Source organism: Salmo salar, chromosome 18 (assembly GCF_965601325.2).
Source record: "Salmo salar chromosome 18, fSalSal1, whole genome shotgun sequence".
In the NCBI taxonomy this organism is placed as follows: domain Eukaryota; kingdom Metazoa; phylum Chordata; class Actinopteri; order Salmoniformes; family Salmonidae; genus Salmo; species Salmo salar.
Window position 1 is genome coordinate 42,653,816 of NC_138308.1, and position 23,781 is coordinate 42,677,596.

Sequence of the window (23,781 nt, forward strand, 5' to 3'; positions counted from 1 at the left end):
GGGTGACTAACTACCTCACCACAGTGACCACAGAGTTGTTCTGTAATAAGGGTGACTAACTACCTCACCACAGAGTTGTTCTGTAATAAGGGTGACTAACTACTTCACCACAGTGACCACAGAGTTGTTCTGTAATAAGGGTGACTAACTACCTCACCACAGAGACCACAAAGTTGTTCTGTAATAAGGGTGAGTAACAACCCCACCACAGAGACCACAGAGTTGTTCTGTAATAAGGGTGACTAACTATCTCACCACAGAGTTGTTCTGTAATAAGGGTGACTAACTACCTCACCAAAGAGACCACAGAGTTGTTCTGTAATAAGGGTGACTAACTACCTACACCACCACAGAGTTGTTCTGTAATAAGGGTGACTAACTACCTCACCACAGAGTTGTTCTGTAATAAGGGTGACTAACTATCTCACCACAGTGACCACAGAGTTGTTCTGTAATAAGGGTGACTAACTACCTCACCACAGAGTTGTTCTGTAATAAGGGTGACTAACTACCTCACCACAGTGACCACAGAGTTGTTCTGTAATACGGGTGACTAACTACCTACACCACCACAGAGTTGTTCTGTAATAAGGGTGACTAACTACCCCACCACAGTGACCACAGAGTTGTTCGGTAATAAGGGTGACTAACTACCTCACCACAGTGACCACAGAGTTGTTCTGGAATAAGGGTGACTAACTACCTCACCACAGTGACCACAGAGTTGTTCTGTAATACGGGTGACTAACTACCTCACCACAGAGTTGTTCTGTAATAAGGGTGACTAACTACCTCACCACAGTGACCACAGAGTTGTTCTGTAATAAGGGTGACTAACTACCTCACCACAGTGACCACAGAGTTGTTCTGTAATAAGGGTGACTAACTACCTCACCACAGAGTTGTTCTGGAATAAGGGTGACTAACAACCTCACCACAGTGACCACAGAGTTGTTCTGTAATAAGGGCGACTAACTACCTCACCACAGAGTTGTTCTGGAATAAGGGTGACTAACTACCTCACCACAGTGACCACAGAGTTGTTCTGTAATAAGGGTGACTAACTACCTCACCACAGTGACCACAGAGTTGTTCTGTAATAAGGGTGACTAACTACCTCACCACAGAGTTGTTCTGTAATAAGGGTGACTAACTACCCCACCACAGTGACCACAGAGTTGTTCTGTAATAAGGGTGACTAACTACCTCACCACAGTGACCACAGAGTTGTTCTGTAATAAGGGTGACTAACTACCTCACCACAGAGTTGTTCTGTAATAAGGGTGACTAACTACTTCACCACAGTGACCACAGAGTTGTTCTGTAATAAGGGTGACTAACTACCTCACCACAGAGACCACAAAGTTGTTCTGTAATAAGGGTGAGTAACAACCCCACCACAGAGACCACAGAGTTGTTCTGTAATAAGGGTGACTAACTATCTCACCACAGAGTTGTTCTGTAATAAGGGTGACTAACTACCTCACCAAAGAGACCACAGAGTTGTTCTGTAATAAGGGTGACTAACTACCTACACCACCACAGAGTTGTTCTGTAATAAGGGTGACTAACTACCTCACCACAGAGTTGTTCTGTAATAAGGGTGACTAACTATCTCACCACAGTGACCACAGAGTTGTTCTGTAATAAGGGTGACTAACTACCTCACCACAGAGTTGTTCTGTAATAAGGGTGACTAACTACCTCACCACAGTGACCACAGAGTTGTTCGGTAATAAGGGTGACTAACTACCTCACCACAGTGACCACAGAGTTGTTCTGTAATAAGGGTGACTAACTACCTCACCACAGTGACCACAGAGTTGTTCTGTAATAAGGGTGACTAACTACCTCACCACAGAGTTGTTCTGTAATAAGGGTGACTATCTACCTCACCACAGTGACCACAGAGTTGTTCTGTAATAAGGGTGACTAACTACCTCACCACAGTGACCACAGAGTTGTTCTGTAATAAGGGTGACTAACTACCTCACCACAGAGTTGTTCTGTAATAAGGGTGACTAACTACCTCACCACAGAGACCACAGAGTTGTTCTGTAATAAGGGTGACTATCTACCTCACCACAGTGACCACAGAGTTGTTCTGTAATAAGGGTGACTAACTACCTCACCACAGTGACCACAGAGTTGTTCTGTAATAAGGGTGACTAACTACCTCACCACAGAGTTGTTCTGTAATAAGGGTGACTAACTACCTCACCACAGAGACCACAGAGTTGTTCTGTAATAAGGGTGACTAACTACCTCACCACAGAGTTGTTCTGTAATAAGGGTGACTAACTACCTCACCACAGTGACCACAGAGTTGTTCTGTAATAAGGGTGACTAACTACCTCACCACAGAGTTGTTCTGTAATAAGGGTGACTAACTACTTCACCACAGTGACCACAGAGTTGTTCTGTAATAAGGGTGACTAACTACCTCACCACAGAGTTGTTCTGTAATAAGGGTGACTAACTACCTCACCACAGAGACCACAGAGTTGTTCTGTAATAAGGGTGACTAACTACCTACACCACCACAGAGTTGTTCTGTAATAAGGGTGACTAACTACCTCACCACAGTGACCACAGAGTTGTTCGGTAATAAGGGTGACTAACTACCTCACACAGTGACCACAGAGTTGTTCTGTAATAAGGGTGACTAACTACCTCACCACAGTGACCACAGAGTTGTTCTGTAATAAGGGTGACTAACTACCTCACCACAGAGTTGTTCTGTAATAAGGGTGACTAACTACCTCACCACAGAGACCACAGAGTTGTTCTGTAATAAGGGTGACTAACTACCTACACCACCACAGAGTTGTTCTGTAATAAGGGTGACTAACTACCTCACCACAGTGACCACAGAGTTGTTCTGTAATAAGGGTGAGTAACTACCCCACCACAGAGACCACAGAGTTGTTCTGTAATAAGGGTGACTAACTACCTCACCACAGAGTTGTTCTGTAATAAGGGTGACTAACTACCTCACCACAGAGACCACAGAGTTGTTCTGTAATAAGGGTGACTAACTACCTCACCACAGAGTTGTTCTGTAATAAGGGTGACTAACTACCTCACCACAGTGACCACAGAGTTGTTCGGTAATAAGGGTGACTAACTACCTCACAACAGTGACCACAGAGTTGTTCTGTAATAAGGGTGACTAACTACCTCATCACAGTGACCACAGAGTTGTTCTGTAATAAGGGTGACTAACTACCTCACCACAGAGTTGTTCTGGAATAAGGGTGACTAACAACCTCACCACAGTGACCACAGAGTTGTTCTGTAATAAGGGCGACTAACTACCTCACCACAGAGTTGTTCTGGAATAAGGGTGACTAACTACCTCACCACAGTGACCACAGAGCTGTTCTGTAATAAGGGTGACTAAATACCTCACCACAGTGACCACAGAGTTGTTCTGTAATAAGGGTGACTAACTACCTCACCACAGAGTTGTTCTGTAATAAGGGTGACTAACTACTTCACCACAGTGACCACAGAGTTGTTCTGTAATAAGGGTGACTAACTACCTCACCACAGAGACCACAGAGTTGTTCTGTAATAAGGGTGACTAACTACCTACCACCACCACAGAGTTGTTCGGTAATAAGGGTGACTAACTACCCCACCACAGTGACCACAGAGTTGTTCTGTAATAAGGGTGACTAACTACCTCACCACAGTGACCACAGAGTTGTTCTGTAATAAGGGTGACTAACTACCTACACCACCACAGAGTTGTTCTGTAATAAGGGTGACTAACTACCCCACCACAGTGACCACAGAGTTGTTCGGTAATAAGGGTGACTAACTACCTCACCACAGTGACCACAGAGTTGTTCTGGAATAAGGGTGACTAACTACCTCACCACAGTGACCACAGAGTTGTTCTGTAATAAGGGTGACTAACTACCTCACCACAGAGTTGTTCTGGAATAAGGGTGACTAACTACCTCACCACAGTGACCACAGAGTTGTTCTGGAATAAGGGTGACTAACTACCTCACCACAGTGACCACAGAGTTGTTCTGTAATAAGGGTGACTAACTACCTCACCACAGAGTTGTTCTGTAATAAGGGTGACTAACTACCCCACCACAGTGACCACAGAGTTGTTCTGTAATAAGGGTGACTAACTACCTCACCACAGAGTTGTTCTGTAATAAGGGTGAGTAACTACCCCACCACAGAGACCACAGAGTTGTTCTGTAATAAGGGTGACTAACTACCTCACCACAGAGTTGTTCTGTAATAAGGGTGACTAAATACCTCACCACAGAGACCACAGAGTTGTTCTGTAATAAGGGTGACTAACTACCTACCCCACCACAGAGTTGTTCTGTAATAAGGGTGACTAACTACCTCACCACAGAGTTGTTCTGTAATAAGGGTGACTAACTACCTCACCACAGTGACCACAGAGTTGTTCGGTAATAAGGGTGACTAACTACCTCACCACAGTGACCACAGAGTTGTTCTGGAATAAGGGTGACTAACTACCTCACCACAGTGACCACAGAGTTGTTCTGTAATACGGGTGACTAACTATCTCACCACAGAGTTGTTCTGTAATAAGGGTGACTAACTACCTCACCAAAGAGACCACAGAGTTGTTCTGTAATAAGGGTGACTAACTACCTACACCACCACAGAGTTGTTCTGTAATAAGGGTGACTAACTACCTCACCACAGAGTTGTTCTGTAATAAGGGTGACTAACTACCTCACCACAGTGACCACAGAGTTGTTCTGTGACCAAACACACTTATTTGGTCTGTGTCAGTGTCCTCCCCTATTGTAATAGCGCTGTCTGGATGAACCCCAGCATTACATATCTGAACACATGACAACAACAACAAGATCAATGTATTAAGATGATGGATGTGACACTGAGAAAGGTACCTCCCCCATGCTCCCCAAAAGAAGGATTCCAGAAGAGTGATCTGAGCAAGCTAATAGACATGGAACTCCCTGGAGCATTGTAGGACCTGCAGTAAAACAGCAGCTTTAACTGTCTCTGCACACATGAACATACCCAGAACAACTACAATATGTTTCAACTGTCTCTGCACACATGAACATACCCAGAACAACTACAGTATGTTTCAACTGTCTCTTCACACATGAACATACCCAGAACAAGTACAGTACGTTTCAACTGTCTCTACACACATGAACATACCCAGAACAACTACAGTATGTTTCAACTGTCTCTACACTCATGAACATAACCAGAACAACTACAGTACGTTTCAACTGTCTCTACTCACATGAACAACTACAGTATGTTTCAACTGTCTCTACACACATGAACATACCCAGAACAACTACAGTACGTTTCAACTGTCTCTACACACATGAACATACCCAGAACAACTACAGTATGTTTCAACTGTCTCTACACTCATGAACATACCCAGAACAACTACAGTACGTTTCAACTGTCTCTTCTCACATGAACAACTACAGTATGTTTCAACTGTCTTTACACATATGAACATACCCAGAACAACTACAGTATGTTTCAACTGTCTCTACACACATGAACATACGAAGAACAACTACAGTATGTTTCAACTGTCTCTGCACACATGAACATACCCAGAACAAGTACAGAACGTTTCAACTGTCTCTACACACATGAACATACCCAGAACAACTACAGTATGTTTCAACTGTCTCTACACACATGAACATACCCAGAACAACTACAGTATGTTTCAACTGTCTCTACTCACATGAACATACCCAGAACAACTACAGTATGTTTCAACTGTCTCTGCACACATGAACAACTACAGTATGTTTCAACTGTCTCTACACACATGAACATACCCAGAACAACTACAGTATGTTTCAACTGTCTCTACACACATGAACATACTCAGAACAACTACAGTACATTTCAACTGTTTCTACACACATGAACATACCCAGAACAACTACAGTATGTTTCAACTGTCTCTGCACACATGAACATACCCAGAACAACTACAGTACGTTTCAACTGTCTCTACACACATGAACATACCCAGAACAACTACAGTATGTTTCAACTCTCTCTACTCACATGAACATACCCAGAACAACTACAGTATGTTTCAACTGTCTCTGCACACATGAACAACTACAGTACGTTTCAACTGTCTCTACACACATGAACAAACCTAGAACAACTACAGTATGTTTCAACTGTCTCTGCACACATGAACAACTACAGTATGTTTCAACTGTCTTTACACACATGAACATACCCAGAACAACTACAGTATGTTTCAACTGTCTCTACACACATGAACATACCCAGAACAACTACAGTACGTTTCAACTGTCTCTACACACATGAACATACCCAGAACAACTACAGTATGTTTCAACTGTCTCTGCACACATGAACATACCCAGAACAACTACAGTACGTTTCAACTGTCTCTACACACATGAACATACCCAGAACAACTACAGTATGTTTCAACTCTCTCTACTCACATGAACATACCCAGAACAACTACAGTATGTTTCAACTGTCTCTGCACACATGAACAACTACAGTATGTTTCAACTGTCTCTACACACATGAACATACCCAGAACAACTACAGTATGTTTCAACTGTCTCTACACACATGAACATACCCAGAACAACTACAGTATGTTTCAACTGTCTCTACACACATGAACATACCCAGAACAACTACAGTATGTTTCAACTGTCTCTACACACATGAACATACCCAGAACAACTACAGTATGTTTCAACTGTCTCTACACACATGAACATACCCAGAACAACTACAGTATGTTTCAACTGTCTCTGCACACATGAACATACCCAGAACAACTACAGTACGTTTCAACTGTCTCTACACACATGAACATACCCAGAACAACTACAGTATGTTTCAACTCTCTCTACTCACATGAACATACCCAGAACAACTACAGTATGTTTCAACTGTCTCTGCACACATGAACAACTACAGTATGTTTCAACTGTCTCTACACACATGAACATACCCAGAACAACTACAGTATGTTTCAACTGTCTCTACACACATGAACATACCCAGAACAACTACAGTATGTTTCAACTGTCTCTACACACATGAACATACCCAGAACAACTACAGTATGTTTCAACTGTCTCTACACACATGAACATACCCAGAACAACTACAGTATGTTTCAACTGTCTCTACACACATGAACATACCCAGAACAACTACAGTATGTTTCAACTGTCTCTGCACACATGAACAACTACAGTATGTTTCAACTGTCTCTACACACATGAACATACCCAGAACAACTACAGTATGTTTCAACTGTCTCTACACACATGAACATACCCAGAACAACTACAGTATGTTTCAACTGTCTCTACACACATGAACATACCCAGAACAACTACAGTATGTTTCAACTGTCTCTGCACTCATGAACATACCCAGAACAACTACAGTATGTTTCAACTGTCTCTGCACACATGAACATACCCAGAACAACTACAGTATGTTTCAACTGTCTCTGCACACATGAACATACCCAGAACAACTACAGTATGTTTCAACTGTCTCTACACACATGAACATACCCAGAACAACTACAGTATGTTTCAACTGTCTCTACACACATGAACATACCCAGAACAACTACAGTATGTTTCAACTGTCTCTACACACATGAACATACTCAGAACAACTACAGTACATTTTTCTAAAACACAACATAGGAAACGTGCAATGGCTCAAAGTACATAATATGCAGTGTCATTCTATTCAACTCTGGAAAGACCATCAAATTGTCAGAGACTCCAGTCACCCAAGTCATAGACTGTTCTCTCTGCTACCACACGGCAAGTGGTCCTGGAGCGCCAAGTCTAGGACCAAAAGGCTCCTTAACAGCTTCTACCTCCAAGCCATAAGACTGCTGAACAATTAATCAAATGGCCCCCCATTTGTTTTGTACACTGCTGCTACTCGCTGTTAATTATCTTTGCATAGTCACTTCACCCCCACCTACATGTACAAATTACCTCAACTAACCTGTACCCCAGCACACTGACTCAGAACCGGTACCCCCTGTATATAGCCTCGTTATTGTTATTTTATTGTGTTACTTTTTATTATGTTTAACTTTAGTTTATTTGGTAAAAACTCTTCTTGAACTGAACTGTTAGTTAAGGGCTTGTAACTAACCATTTCACGGTAAAGTCTACACTTGTTTTATTCGGCGCATGTGACAAATAACGTTTGATTTGATTTGAACATACAAATTTCAGGCAGTTTTGGATCTCGCACCTGTCAAAACAATTACATCATGCTCTGGCTGACAGAGACTGGAGTGACCCGACCAACATCTCTGGCTGACTGGGCCCATATTGTTTTACATAGAGAGAGAGAGATGCTGCGGCAGCTTCTACTAACAGAGAGGTTTACCACAAAACAAGGCCCACATACATCCTCATTACATCCACATACATCCTCACACTGAAGAACTACAAGCTATCTGACAGACACACATCACCATCACAGACACACATCACAGTCACAGATACACATCACAGTCACAGATACACACCACAGTCACAGATACACATCACAGTCACAGTCACACATCAGAGTCACAGATACACATCAAAGTCACAGATACACATCACATTCACAGATACACATCACAGTCACAGATACACACCACAGTCACAGATACACACCACAGTCATAGATACACATCACAGTCACAGATACACACCACAGTCACACATCAGAGTCACAGATACACATCACAGTCACAGATACACACCACAGTCACAGATACACATCACAGTCACAGATACACACCACAGTCACAGATACACACCACAGTCATAGATACACATCACAGTCACAGATACACACCACAGTCACACATCAGAGTCACAGATACACATCACAGTCACAGATACACACCACAGTCACAGATACACATCACAGTCACAGTCACACATCAGAGTCACAGATACACATCAAAGTCACAGATACACATCAAAGTCACAGATACACATCACAGGCACAGATACACATCACAGTCACAGATACACACCACAGTCACAGATACACACCACAGTCATAGATACACATCACAGTCACAGATACACATCACAGTCACAGATACACACCACAGTCACAGATACACATCACAGTCACAGATACACATCACAGTCACAGATACACCACAGTCACAGATACACATCACAGTCACAGATACACACCACAGTCACAGATACACACCACACATACAGATAGCAGAAGGTATACAACAGCTCCACCCTGCAGCATTCTCTGACATACCTCTACCTCTATCTCTCTCTACCTCTCTCTCTCTACAACAGGAAATCAAACAAGCGTATGATTAGAGTTAGACCAACCTTAAAACCATGATCCAGTTTGTGACGTGAACGCTGTCTGTCTGTCTGCTCCCTTGCCTGCCTTAGCTGGGGAACTGTGCTAGAATCGCCATTTTCTGCTATGAGCTGTGGCACATGCTCCTAAAATGAACACAGAACAGTCTTCTGCATGTCTATCTCTCTAGTCTCGCTACCGTACAGCCAGATCTGCTTCCCTGAGTCACAGCCCTCATCTCTCTCTCGCTCTCTCTGCTAATGGAGTATAATGATGGGAGGCTGCCTGCATGCAATCCTTAGCTAACTAGCCTCCACATCCAGCAGCACCCACAATCCCTAGCTAACTAGCCTCTACATCCATCAGCACCCACAATCCCTGAAATAATGCAGGCAGAGAGAGGATAATGATTCATCACAAAAAGGGAGGAGGCAGAAAAGAGGAGAGAGGGAAAATCCAGTTGAGATGAAGGAAGAGACAGAGCAGGATTGTGATGCTTACCGTGAACACACAGCCCTCCCTGGTGGAGAGAGGGAACCAGGCAGCCGGTAGGAGACAGGAAGCAGAGGAGGAGGAGGAGGTGCTGGTGCAGGAGGCTGTCGCTGCAGGTGCGTGCGCACACCACACACACGCACATGCGTGGGTGTGGGTGTGTGTGTGTGTGTGCTGCGTGCCTAGCCAGTGATGCTCTGTGTTGTATGCTGTGTGCTGTGAGCTGTGAGCTGTGAGCTGTGTGCTGTGTGCTGTGTGCTGTGAGCTGTGAGCTGTGAGCTGTGAGCTGTGTGCTGTGAGCTGTGAGCTGTGAGCTGTGAGCTGTGTGCTGTGAGCTGTGAGCTGTGAGCTGTGTGCTGTGTGCTGTGAGCTGTGAGCTGTGTGCTGTGTGCTGTGTGCTGTGAGCTGTGAGCTGTGTGCTGTGTGCTGTGAGCTGTGAGCTGTGAGCTGTGTGCTGTGAGCTGTGAGCTGTGAGCTGTGAGCTGTGAGCTGTGAGCTGTGAGCTGTGTGCTGTGAGCTGTGAGCTGTGTGCTGTGTGCTGTGAGCTGTGAGCTGTGAGCTTGGCTCTCCTTCTGGGGGATGTGTTGGTTGCCAGTCTCTGCCTGCCTCCATGCAGCCTCCATCAGGCTCTAGTCCAGCTCCAGACACCCCCTGGCCACTGCAGGGTCAGGGCAGCTCCACTCCTCCACAGCACACAGACACGTCACTACAGAGAGAGACAGGGGGACCCACCTTGAGCAATATGGATGTTTATTTATTTATAGTATCACAATAATGAGGAATGTTGAGGGAGGAATCCGTTTTTGTATCTCACCATAAAGAGCTAATTTGACCAGAGATGTCACTGATTTCATATGTGGAAGTAGCCAAGGTGTATTCATCCAGGGCTGTGTTATTATCTGTTTACATCTCTTATCTGATGGAGGATACAGGGGAGGGTGGGTGCCATTGTGATGGAATACTGATGGAGGATAAAGCGGAGGGAGGGTGTCATTGTGATGGAATACTGATGGAGGATACAGGGGAGGGAGGGTGTCATTGTGATGGAATACTGATGGAGGATACAGGGGAGGGAGGGTGTCATAGTGATGGAATACTGATGGAGGATACAGGGGAGGGAGGGTGGCATTGTGATGGAATACTGATGGAGGATACAGGGGAGGGAGGGTGGCATTGTGATGGAATACTGATGGAGGATAAAGCGGAGGGAGGGTGTCATTGTGATGGAATACTGATGGAGGATACAGGGGAGGGAGGGTGTCATTGTGATGGAATACTGATGGAGGATACAGGGGAGGGAGGGTGGCATTGTGATGGAATACTGATGGAGGATACAGGGGAGGGAGGGTGTCATAGTGATGGAATACTGATGGAGGATACAGCGGAGGGAGGGTGTCATTGTGATGGAATACTCAGTCCTCAGCAGGACACACTGACCCTGCATGACTGAATTCACAACTCTATATGGACACCAGAAGTAGTAAACTTTAAGTAGACGTTAGCTTGTGAGAGCTGTTGTGGACTCTGTAAGAGCTGTCATGGTATATCTAGAAGCCATAGGCTACCCTGAGGACAAAGTACAGGAAATGAGTTTTAGACACGTACATTATCAAAAACACTGTCAATGCATTCATCACTCCAATAGTCTTAGATGGTCTGGAAAAGGTCAACAGGTGAAGGCTGTTTTTACATGTATTGCAGGCTAACTTTATGGATGGATGAAACACCTGCCAGTGTTGCCAGACATACCGCATGTTTGCTAGAAAGCTCATGCATACCGGTATTATGATATAATAACAGCAATCACATCAGGCTATTTAGGCCTAAATAAACACGCTCTTGTTTGTATACATGTAGCTCTACCGCGTCTAGTACTTTCTGGACCTATCACATGAAGCGTTCATTTAGGTCAACAGCCCAGAGAGTTGCTTCACACAGTAAAACGTTTCGTCTGGCAACGTTTTGCAATAGAAACCGTTTACCGTTTACCGTTTACTCTAGGAACCAAACGGAAGCAAATGCACAGAGCAAACGGAACGAACGGGGAGGGATCTACCTGAATTTGTCCAATAGAAACTCTCGTTTTCTTTGAAACTGTTTCCTTTACAAAACGTTTCGCAACACACGAAACGTTTTGCAACGGAATTCGATTAATGAATACACCAGTGATAAGGGACCGGATTTGATATTCATGGAGCAAACCCGTGTAGGCCACATAGCTGGCCAAGTTTAGTCACATGCTTGTTGTTGTTGTTCTGGTAGCCTAGAGCTTTTCTGAATGGTCTGCACTCGATCTAAACCTTTCTCTCAATTCAGAGGCATCAGAATAATATTGTCCATCTTCGGATTTGTAATTACAGGATTATTCCAAATATTTAGGGCGTTTGATTCGAACGATCGCGACGCAAAGGGGAGTCAATCAAATACGCATTGCGTCCCTTATTTACCAACATGACGGAAGACAAACGAAGTGTCATCGAGGAAAATTTGCAGGGTAAGTTAATTGCTGTCTCATAGTGTATAATGACATGTTGCATAATGTGAATACAACGGACAGTAAGATCGCAGTATATTCAGGATGCCATGCTGTATCGTCTTCCTGAGATATGTAGCCTACGTCATTCTACATCATATTATTATGGTGAAACAGTGTTGCGCCGAGGATACACAATTCAACACATATGATTTGTTTGCTACATTGTATCAGAACAATGTTTCTTCAGCAGTGGTAGACATATGACGAAAGTCCGTATTCCGCGACCATGTAAACATTCCTCGTGTTGCCTGGCTGTCCTACATTAGACAGATCAGACACTAGGATAGGTAACGTTAGGCTATAGGGCATGCCTATAATAACATTGTCAGCTAGCTAATGGATGATGTAAACTCGATATTGATCTTAGCGCAGTGTTCTGATTTGCGTATTCTCAATGCTGTAATGATGCTATTTTTGGCGTTGTTCAATGCAGCTATGATAAGGAACACAACAAACCAGATTCTTCTGCCCATCCACCTGTTGTGTGCTTCTCCGTTATGTAATAAAAGGGAGGGGCTGAACACATCGCTTTCCTATTGAATAGCCAGCCTGTTAAGTGGGGGGGGGGGGGCTGAACACGTCGCTTTCCTATTGGATAGCCAGCCTATAAAGTGGAGGGGGGGGGGGCTGAACACGTCGCTTTCCTATTGGATAGCCAGCCTGTTAAGTGGAGGGGGGGGGGGGGCTGAACACATCGCTTTCCTATTGGATACACACAGGAAGGAAAATGTGGGCAGAGGACAGGGACCATTGAGCAATAAGGGGGGCACAGACTGACGTGGGCACTGGGCAGGTGCTATTTAAAGAAGAACACATTTAGCAATGGCTGACTGTGCCATGCTATCTAGGCTAAACACACCTCCTCAACCACTCCCACTGTACATGAAGGATGTTAATACATGCTTTATGACTGGCCTATTATGAACCAGGTCTCAATGTTCTGCACCATTTTGTCATGTTTATTTTTCTTCTTTAAGGTTCCTGGGTGGAGCTGCACTTTAACAATGGCAACAGTGGTGGCTCACCAGCACATGGGGCTGCTGGTGTGGAGGAAGAGCAGGTGTCAGACTCTAACACTGAGCTACCAGGCTCTGCCACTGAGCTACCAGGCTCTGCCACTGAGCTACCAGGCTCTGCCACTGAGCTACCAGGCTCTGCCACTGAGCTACCAGGCTCTGCCACTGAGCTACCAGGCTCTGGGCTAGGTGCCTCTGCCTCAGTCCATGGTGGAGACCTGATGGCTGTGTCTACCTCTGCGTCGGTCCTGCCTGGGTCTCTCTCTGCCTCTACCCAGGGAGGTGACCTGATTCCTGGGTCAGGGTCTGCGTCTGCCTCAGTCCAGGGAGGGGTGGACTTGGAGAAGATGTTGTTAGACGCCCAGCACGAGTCAGGAAGAAGCAGCTCCAGGGGCAGTGTGCCCTGTGACAGGTGTCTCTCTCTACTCACCAATCACATACCATATAGACCATCACATGACCAATCAGGACAAAATCATTTTGGATTAGTTTTATACTATTAGCTATCTGAACACAAAGGACTAAGAGATAAGAGACACTGTCATGCACTGGAGTTATAATACAGTAGGTACTATAGTGACCTCTGACCTATTCGTCATCTGTACGAGTGCCTCTTTACATTCCAGATCAGATTTAATAGATGAAGATGAAGCCTGTCATGATGAAAACACAAGAGATCTGTCAAGAGGGCTCTTCCCCAATACTTATGTAGTCTCTCTCTTCCGCTGTGTGTCTCACCCCCCCCCCCGACTCAGTCCTCCGAGGCCCCAGACTCCTTTGCTCCGTCGGGGTTCAGAAGTGCACAGCTCAGGAGAGAAGAACAGCTCACAGGTTTGGAGCCCTTATCCAGGGACACCATAGAGATTCAATATAATATCATTCTATTAAACTCTGTGTGGGGCACTAATCTCAAAGTAGTTTGTGAGGCACAGCACGGTGGTTTCAAGGGTACTAAAACAAACAAAAAAAGTTATAACCTAATATTTCAAATTCTGCAATATATTGTTTTACATTCGTAGTTTTTCCACTCAGAGGTTGAGAGCAGAGCAGAAGACCAGTTTCCCCGTTGTAACAAATGAACAAATAAAGTATTTTTTTTTATATTCTGTTCCAGTCTGAGGAAGACTATCTAGAACGGAGACGTGAAGTGGAGAACCTGATGAAGAAGAACGCAGACTGGATCTGGGACTGGTCCAGTAGACCTGAGAACATTCAACGCAAGTTAGTACCCCCTCGATATATTCCCCTCAGTATCCCAGACAGACCGCTCATATCTATTACATGTGTTTTCAATTAAGTTCTGCTCAGCCCAGTTTGGAATAGAAAACAATAGAATATCATTGAATTGAATACAAATTCTATTCAATTCTACGCTATTATAGAATTAAATAGAATAGAACAGAATTTGATATTCCTTTCTACCCAAACCACTTCCAGGAACATTGTAATGTGCTCTCGTCTTTTGGATGCAGGGAGTTTGTTCTGAAGCATCCTAAACGTACCAACCCTCTCAGCATCAGAAACACCAGCGTCATGAAGAACGGAGGGATCTTCTCTGCAGAGTTCCTCAAACTTTTCCTTCCTTCTCTGCTCATATCCCACGTACTGGCCATCGGCCTGGGGTGAGTTATGATTCTAAAAACATTTAGAAAATAAAGCTAATTATGAAGAATGTATTGTTTGTAAGGGTAAAAGAGCAGAACATGAAATATTTAAGAGTTTTATATTCTCTTGTGTGTTTGTATGGGATATAATCTGCACTCTGTAGAGAGATTATAGTAACACAAATATAGTTTGATGATCAGTATACTATTTTGTCTCATCTCCACCATAGATACCAGGGGCAGCAGGTAGCCTAGTGGTTAGAGAGGCGAGCCAGCAACCGGTGGCCAGTTTGAATCTCGGGTCTGACAGGAAGAATCTGTTGGGAAGTGAGCTGGTAACCGGTGGCCAGTTTGAATCCCGGGTCTGACAGGAAGAATCTGTTGGGAAGTGAGCTGGTAACCGGTGGCCAGTTTGAATCCCGGGTCTGGCAGGAAGAATCTGTTGGGAAGTGAGCTGGTAACTGGTGGCCAGTTTGAATCCCGGGTCTGGCAGCAAGAATCTGTTGGGAAATGAGCTGGTAACCGGTGGCCAGTTTGAATCCCGGGTCTGACAGGAAGAATCTGTTGGGAAATGAGCTGGTAACCGGTGGCCAGTTTGAATCCCGGGTCTGGCAGGAAGAATCTGTTGGGAAGTGAGCTGGTAACTGGTGGCCAGTTTGAATCCCGGGTCTGGCAGCAAGAATCTGTTGGGAAATGAGCTGGTAACCGGTGGCCAGTTTGAATCCCGGGTCTGACAGGAAGAATCTGTTGGGAAATGAGCTGGTGGCCAGTTTGAATCCCGGGTCTGACAGGAAGAATCTGTTGGGAATTGAGCTGGTGGCCAGTTTGAATCCCGGGTCTGACAGGAAGAATCTGTTGGGAAGTGAGCTGGTGGCCAGTTTGAATCCCGGGTCTGACAGGAAGAATCTGTTGGGAAGTGAGCTGGTAACCGGTGGGGGGTTGCTAGTATCAGATCCTAGATGCCATTGCCTGTCATTGAGTCCTTGAGCAATAATGTGATCTTAATCTAAGTAGAATTAGAAGGCTATACTACAGTATTTTTTATCATCAACTATATCTACGTGCTGGAGAGCACACACACACACAGAGTTGGCTAGAGCTGCATTCTAGCAGATGTGTGTTTTAGCTGTGCTGCTAAAGCCCCAGATCAGATGTATTACGTTTTCTGGTCGCAGCTCACTGTGGGAAGAATGGAATGGTTGATCCACTTCATTCACCATAGTTTGAGCTGTGAGCCTTTAACGCACTGTGTATATGTAGGGAGAATGTCAATCTCTCCTGGCTCAAAGTTGAGGAGAGATTGACTGCATCACTATTGGTCTTTGTGCGAGGTGTTGAAGGTACAGACCTGTCTGTTCAAGCAGTTGGCACACAGTTCAGACACTCATCAGTACAACATAAGACATGCAGCCAGAGATCTCTTCAACAGTCTCCAGGTCCAGAACAGAGGCTGGGAAACACACAGTATTAAATAGAACCATGACTACATGGAACTCTGTCACCCAAGATTTATTTAACCTTTATTTAAGTCAGTTAAGATCAAATTCTTATTTACAATGACAGCCTAGGAACAGTGGGTTAACTGCCTTGTTCAGGGGCAGAACGACAATTATTATTTATTTTTTTACCTTGTCAGCTCAGGGATTGAATCTAGCAACCTTTGGGTTACTGGCCCAATGCTCTTAACCACTAGGCTACCTGCCGCAGGTAACTCAAATTAGCAATAAAACCAGATTCATAAACCAGATGAAATAACACCTTGCTGTGAAGAGACAGGCATTTTAATGAATTTTGCATTGTATTATGTATGTGATACGTGGTTGGGGATACGACTGTGATACAGTTGAAGTCGGAAGTTTACATACACTTAGGTTGGAGTCATTAAAACTTGTTTTTCAACCACTCCACAAATTTCTTATTAACAAACTATAGTTTTGGCAAGTCGGTTAGGACATATACCTTGTGCATGACACAAGTCATTTTTCCAACGATTGTTGACTGACAGATTATTTCACTTATAATTCACTGTATCACAATTCCAGTGGGTCAGAAGTTTACATACACTCAGTTGACTGTGCCTTTAAACAGCTTGGAAAATTACAGAGAATGTCATGGCTTTAGAAGCTTCTGATAGGCTAATTGACATAATTTGAGTCAATTGGAGGTGTACCTGTGGACGTCTTTCAAGGCCTACCTTCAAACTCAGTGCCTCTTTGCTTGACATCATGGGAAAATCAAAAGACATCAGCCAATTGTAGACCTCCACAAGTCTGGTTCATCCTTGGGAGCAATTTCCAAATGCCTAAAGGTACCACGTTCATCTGTACAAACAATAGTACGCAAGTATAAATACCATGGGACCACGCAGCCGACATACCGCTCAGGAAGGAGATGTGTTCTGTCTCCTAGAGATGAATGTACTTTAGTGCGAAAAGTGCAAATCAATCCCAGAACAACAGCAAAGGACCTTGTGAAGATGCTGGAGTAAACAGGTACAAAAGTATCTATCGCCACAGTAAAACGAGTCTTATATAGACATAACCTGAAAGGCCGCTCAGCAAGGAAGAAGCCACTGCTCCAAAACCGCCATAAAAAAGCCAGACTACGGTTTGCAACTGCACATGGGGACAAAGATTGTACTTTTTGGAGAATTGTCCTGTGGTGTGATGAAACAAAAATAGAACTGTTTGGCCATAATGACCATCGTTATGTATGGAGGAAAAAGGGGGACGCTTGCAAGCTGAAGAACACCATCCCAACCGTGAAGCATGGGGATGGCAGCATCATGTTGTGGGGGTGCTTTGCTGCAGGAGGGACTGGTGCACTTCACAAGATAGATGACATAATGAGGATGGACAATTATGTGGATATATTGAAGCAACATCAAGACATCAGTCAGGAAGTAAAGCTTGGTTGCAAATGGGTCTTCCAAATGGACAATGACCCCAAGCATACTTCCAAAGTTGTGGCAAAACGGCTTAAGGACAATGTCATGAGAATTTTTCAATCCCAGTGATGATAACAATCACTATAGCTTTGACCACTTCCCCCTAGGTTGTAAAGCTAGGGTTAATAAGAATTAGGCAAAGTCCCAGATTTCTGCAAAAGGTTGGTTCTTTATTCGGAGAACATACTCAAGTAAAAAATGCCAACTCAGTCATTTTATAACTCCCACCCCCACCTACTTACACACACACAGTTTTATCACTTTTCTACCAGCCTTGGCAGTTTCTCGCCGTTCCTCTCCTCCCTAGATTAGAGGGGCCTTGGAAGGGCCCTCTTTCCTGTTGTTTTGTTTCAGAGTTATCACAAGTCGACAGTTCCGTTGGCCTTGAATGTTTCAACTCTAGCCAGCTCATATTGCGAAATAGTAACACAATGGTCTAGTCACACACATTATTAAATTATGACTCCAACACATTTCATACAATTATATGATTTCAGGGTGGAATACTTGAATCATTACTTTAAACATATAAATCCTTTATCAGACAACAAAGTCAAGGTATTGGAGTGGCCATCAGAAAGCCCTGACCTCAAACCTATAGAAAATTTGTGGGCAGAACTGAAAAAGCGTGTGTGAGAAAGGAGGCCTACAAACCTGACTGTTACACCAACTCTGGTGCATTGTGGGAAGCTTGTGGAAGGCTACCCAAAATGTTTGACCCAAGTTAAACAATTTAAAGGCAATGCTACTGTCGTGTCTTTGGCATCATTAAAACTTAAGACTTATTTTTATCAAATAACTAATTAATCATGTAACTGTAATTAACTAGGAAGTCGGGGCACCAGGGAAAATATTTAGATTAAGAAGTTATAATTTTCCTAATATAAGTTTCTGATATTTTAATATCTGATCAATTAGTCTTTGAATTAATGAATTATTCTTTACCTCACGTTAGTCTCATTCCAAATGTCGTAATTTGTTGGTTATCTGCACGAACCCAGTCTTCACTATGAGTCATCCATACATCAATTGTCTTAAATCATTTATTTACTAACTAAGTAAACCACAGAAATGCATAACAAACAGAAGATATGGTTACAAGGAAATTAAAGGGGAATGTGCCCTAGTGGGCTAAACCGACATTGCGGCTTGGTGGACAATAGGGAAGTGGGGGTCGACTGAGATAAGACACCACAAAGTTGATAATTATAATAATTGAAATGCTAATCCTTTGCACATGAACACTCACTCATTCTGGAATAATTGCAATCAATATATATATTTAAGCTCAGTGTGTCGTCCTGATCTCTGTTGAAAAGTTTGTTTCTGTTGCAGAGTTTGTCCGCCTGCTCTCTCTCTCTGCCGTGGTTAGAATGGGTAGTTCAGAGTAACATTCAGCTATGTCGTTATAGAATAGATCTTTCGGCAGTTGTTGGTCCTCGCATTCACGGGTACATAATTCCTAGCTGCAGACTAGTAATTAGTATCAAAGATTTGTTCTTATTCTGTTGGTATCGATAGTCTAAGAGTTTAACCACGTGGTATGGTTAAGAATTCAGCAAGAGAAATGCATGGTCTGCAAACCTTAGCCCTCTCGTGGTTATCGAGTTAAGCTGGTCTGAAGATAAATTCCCAAGGTGGGGTTTTATTCGGAGGAGCAGAAAGGGCCGGTCCCATGATGCCAGCTCAATGTCTGTGCTTATGGGCGGGCCTCTGATTTAGTCAAACTCCAAAGGGAATTGGCGTTTCCTTCATTAAACAGTCTAAAATCACATTACATAATTTCACAAATAGTTTCATCTTTACTCATTCATTTTATACAACAATTAGATGTAAGCCTCATAACTGAGACTCTTGTATAAACAGGGTTATGGTAATGTGGCTGTATTGTCTCTCATGAGTTTCCCAAAATTGTACCAAACGGACCAGTTCGTAGCTGGATTCTTCACCAATCTTTTATACATTCTCCAGAACATGAATATTGTTCGGTTGTCAAGTTCTGTGAGGTGGAAGAAATTCCTTTGTTCTCTCTATGAAAACTCACCATCTCTTATACTCTGGCCATGAGGAGAGGATCTCCTCCAGGAATGTATGACCTGTCTAACAGAGCCTGGTGTAAGGAGTATAGAGAGGGAGAGGGGGATGGTGCTCGCTGTACCCAAAGAGGGCAATGTCATGACACTACCAAATACTAATTGAGTGTATGTAAACTTCTGACCCACTGGGAATGTGATGAAAGAAATAAAAGCTGAAATAATTCTCTACTATTATTCTGACATTTCACATTCTTAATATATAGTGGTGATCCTAACTGACCTAAAACAGGAAATTTTTACTAGGAATAAATGTCAGGAATTGAGAAAAATGGAGTTTAAATGCATTTGGCTAAGGTGTATGTAAACTTCCGACTTCAACTGTATGTGGTTGGGATACGACTGTGATACATGGTTGGGGATACGACTGTGATGCCTGGTTGTGTCACCTGGCTATCTTGAGATGAGTGCGCTAGCTGTGGGTCTCCCTGGATGGGAACATCTGCTAAATGACTACATTGTAATGTAGTGCTGTGTGTTTTATGTGTTGTTTCCTGTTTGGACCCCGGGAAGAGTAGACCCTGCCTCAGCAGCAGCTCATTGGGCGATCCTAGTAAATAAAATAAAATACACTGGGGACTGTATTTTGATGTTCTTTCCCCTCTGTCCTCAGGGTGTACATTGGGAGACGTCTAACTACCTCAGTGACCAGTACCTTCTAAAGGGACACTCCGCTGGACTGGAACAACATGGTTTTTGGCACCAACACCGTTATTATCTTCCACTGCTGCTAGGGTTGAAGTGGCGCTTATTAGATACAGATAGGCAACATCTGTCATGTGTACCCCAACTCCACTGAATAGATGGCTCAAAATGGCACCCTATTCCCTACATAGTGCACTACTTTTGACCAGTTCCCATAGGACTCTGATCTAAAGTGGTGCACTATATAGAGAATAGGGTTCCATTTGGGACACACATCCTTTTTGTTTTCCCCTGGCGGTGAGCAGTCCACCCTGCCTGTATCTGTATTGTACCCCTGTGAATACTGTTGGCTTTTCCCTTAGTTCCCCAGCGCTGCTTTTAAAAACCACTGCTCCACTGGAAAGTAGAGCCCAGTGTCCCTCCTCCATCTCACTGGGTAGGGGGCCATCTTATGATCAACGTTTAAGAGCCATCGTTATCAGCTAGCTAGCTAGCGTTCACTGTCAGTCATTTTCAAGCCATTTTATCTTGCTCTGAATTGAGACATTTTCGTAGTAGCAGACTTTTGAGATAATGATATTAGTTAAAAAGGTGATGATACAGAAAAGCACTGTGAATTTCTCAGCATTGAGATATGTATGGGGAAGAAAAGGGAATGGGTTAGACAAGGTAAGCTGGAAGTTGTATTTGAGGGGGCTGTTGCTTGATTGTTTTATCAGAATGTCCTTGGTTGGGGAAAAAGGGATCAAGCCATTCAACCAAAACGTTATTTCTGACCCGGATTCTTCTCATGGATCATGAGGCCTTAATAATAAAACAAGGTTTCAGCCAAAATTAAAAAGGTTTGAAATAGATAAACCTTGAAAGTGTTTGAGGAAGTATTGGAGAATCAATGTATGGAGTATCTTCCATTAGATCCCAGATTAGGTCAAACAGGAAGGAGCGTAAGGTTTTTGGTTCTGTCGGCACCTTTCAGTTTGTTGGTATTATTTTTCACTCAGGGTTGTTTTCAGTGACAACAATGTGTCACATTCACTGAGTATGCATGTGTATGGTTAGAATTGTACATTGTGTACATTAGATGTGGCACTATGTAAACCAAACGTGTTATGGTTGGTGGCATGTTAATTGTCTACATAACCATTTGAAATACACTAAACAGATTTTCTACCACTACTGCATCAGACCACATCTCCATATCAAAAATTTTAGGGGAAAATATAGACTTTCACACTTGTAATTATGAGGGAATTTAGAAATCTTTATTTTGATTTACTTATACTTCACTCGAATTAAGTACGAAATCTCAGTATCCAGAATGCTTCAGTATTTTTGTTCTAAGAATGAAGAGAGTAACAGAGGCTTCCGAGTTATGCCTTGAAAAGGCATTACCAATCTGTTTCTGCATGTCTTGTAGAGCTGGTCACCATGTCAAGTGTATATGTGAATTTGAAAACTGTTTTGTATGAACAGTTGGAACTGTATCTGAAAAATAAAATGGTTCCATTATAAAAATATCCATCTCTGTGCTCGTTTCTGTAAACAATACAAGGAAAACGCAATTATCCAAAATGTCAATACATTTTCCTAAAATTGCCTTTTTCCAGCAGTGTATTCTCACCAACGATTTGTACAACAATGGGTCTTTCATACCAAATGGATATTTCAAACGTGTACCCTTACCATGCCAACAAGTAAACTCCTATCACAAATAACCAAACAGATGAATACATTTCCACAGTGTTAGCATTATAAAACAAGGAACATGGTCATTCAACAGAAGGCTGTAATTCACCCCGACTAGTTCCTGATTTAAAGAGCATCACAACGACACCATTTTGTACTTTTAAACCTTAGATTATTCTTTCAGTGATTTCAGACCATTGTATATTGCCGGGTGATATTGTATACTGGGTGTACAATAACAAGTACCCTTTCTTCATGAAGGTCGTGGTTCCTTTGGAGTTGACTGAACGACTGCTGGCCAGTTTTGTCTGGAGGAAGGCAGGCATTCAGCAGTTGTGTCTGGTCTGGTCGAGTTCCTGCCCGACAACATTGCAGACACATGCCAGATTTTACAACGCCTGGATAGGTATTTAACATATCGGATAACCACATCATATATAGCAATTTGTTGCTCTAGTGCACAGTCAATGACGTGGCAAACAACCATTGGTTGATGAAACGCAATGCCTGCACATCTAGTTGGGCAGGAACGACCTATGGCTCTCCCAATCGTCTTAAAAATCGCTCCTCTACTAGTCTCTTATCTACACTGATTGGAAAAGACTAGACAGGTCTCACCATGAAGCTGGCTTTCATCTGGTCAGTTCTTCCAGATCAGTACAGCTGAAGGAGAGGATGATGTCTGGATAGTAGAGACACGACAGTTAAACATCTTCCTCTTCTGCAGACCGACCGCAGGATCCTGACTGTACCAGAGTTCAGACAGGACAACAAACCCATTCAAGCAAAAACTAAAAAAGGACAGTAGTCTTCTGTAGAACATATCGGATGCTATTACACAACTTAAAACATGGTTGGTACAGTTGAAACTTGCAGGGGGCATCACTGAGGGTTTCCTCCTCGAGAGATTAAGGCTGTAGAATCCTTCTTAAAGCCACCCTGTCTTACTGGACTACAATGTATCAGGATCTAAGATAATACGGCAGGTAGCCTAGTGGTTATAGTCAGGTAGCCTAGTGGTTAGAGCAGGTAGCCTAGTGGTTAGAGCCAGGTAGCCTAGTGGTTAGAGCCAGGTAGCCTAGTGGTTAGAGCCAGGTAGCCTAGTGGTTAGAGCCAGGTAGCCTAGTGGTTAGAGCCAGGTAGCCTAGTGGTTAGAGCCAGGTAGCCTAGTGGTTAGAGCCAGGTAGCCTAGTGGTTAGAGCCAGGTAGCCTAGTGGTTAGAGCCAGGTAGCCTAGTGGTTAGAGCCAGGTAGCCTAGTGGTTAGAGCCAGGTAGCCTAGTGGTTAGAGCCAGGTAGCCTAGTGGTTAGAGCCAGGTAGCCTAGTGGTTAGAGCCAGGTAGCCTAGTGGTTAGAGCCAGGTAGCCTAGT

At 43.5% G+C, this 23,781-nt stretch overlaps 2 protein-coding genes across 7 annotated transcripts in view; one reads left to right on the forward strand and one right to left on the reverse strand.

Moving 5' to 3' along the window:
* The window catches only part of LOC106577179 (janus kinase and microtubule-interacting protein 3), a 296,667-nt gene extending 283,749 nt beyond the window's left edge, over window positions 1–12,918 (reverse strand). For 4 of the 5 annotated variants that reach the window (XM_082964991.1, XM_082964993.1, XM_082964989.1 and 1 more), the window contains exons 1-2: window positions 12,878–12,918; window positions 9,895–10,591 (exon numbers count right to left, since the gene is read on the reverse strand). The gene's annotated coding sequence lies outside the window, so the exon portion shown is untranslated. Of the gene's footprint in view, window positions 1–9,419; window positions 9,845–9,894; window positions 10,592–12,877 lie in introns of those variants that run through there. The other variant, XM_082964990.1, reaches the window with a different exon arrangement.
* LOC106577374 (BCL2/adenovirus E1B 19 kDa protein-interacting protein 3) lies at window positions 12,032–22,243 on the forward strand. Of its 2 annotated transcripts, none has more exons than XM_045701112.2 (6): window positions 12,032–12,379; window positions 13,399–13,849; window positions 14,193–14,268; window positions 14,552–14,658; window positions 14,952–15,059; window positions 20,695–22,243. In XM_045701112.2, the coding sequence occupies exons 1-6, from the start codon at window positions 12,337–12,339 to the stop codon at window positions 20,741–20,743; spliced, it is 834 nt and encodes a 277-aa protein (XP_045557068.1). In that variant the 5' UTR covers window positions 12,032–12,336; the 3' UTR covers window positions 20,744–22,243. The 2 variants fall into 2 exon arrangements, with proteins under 2 accessions (XP_045557068.1, XP_045557066.1); XM_045701110.2 differs by having other exon boundaries at window positions 12,034–12,379; window positions 14,910–15,059.
* Window positions 22,244–23,781: the final 1,538 nt, after the last annotated feature.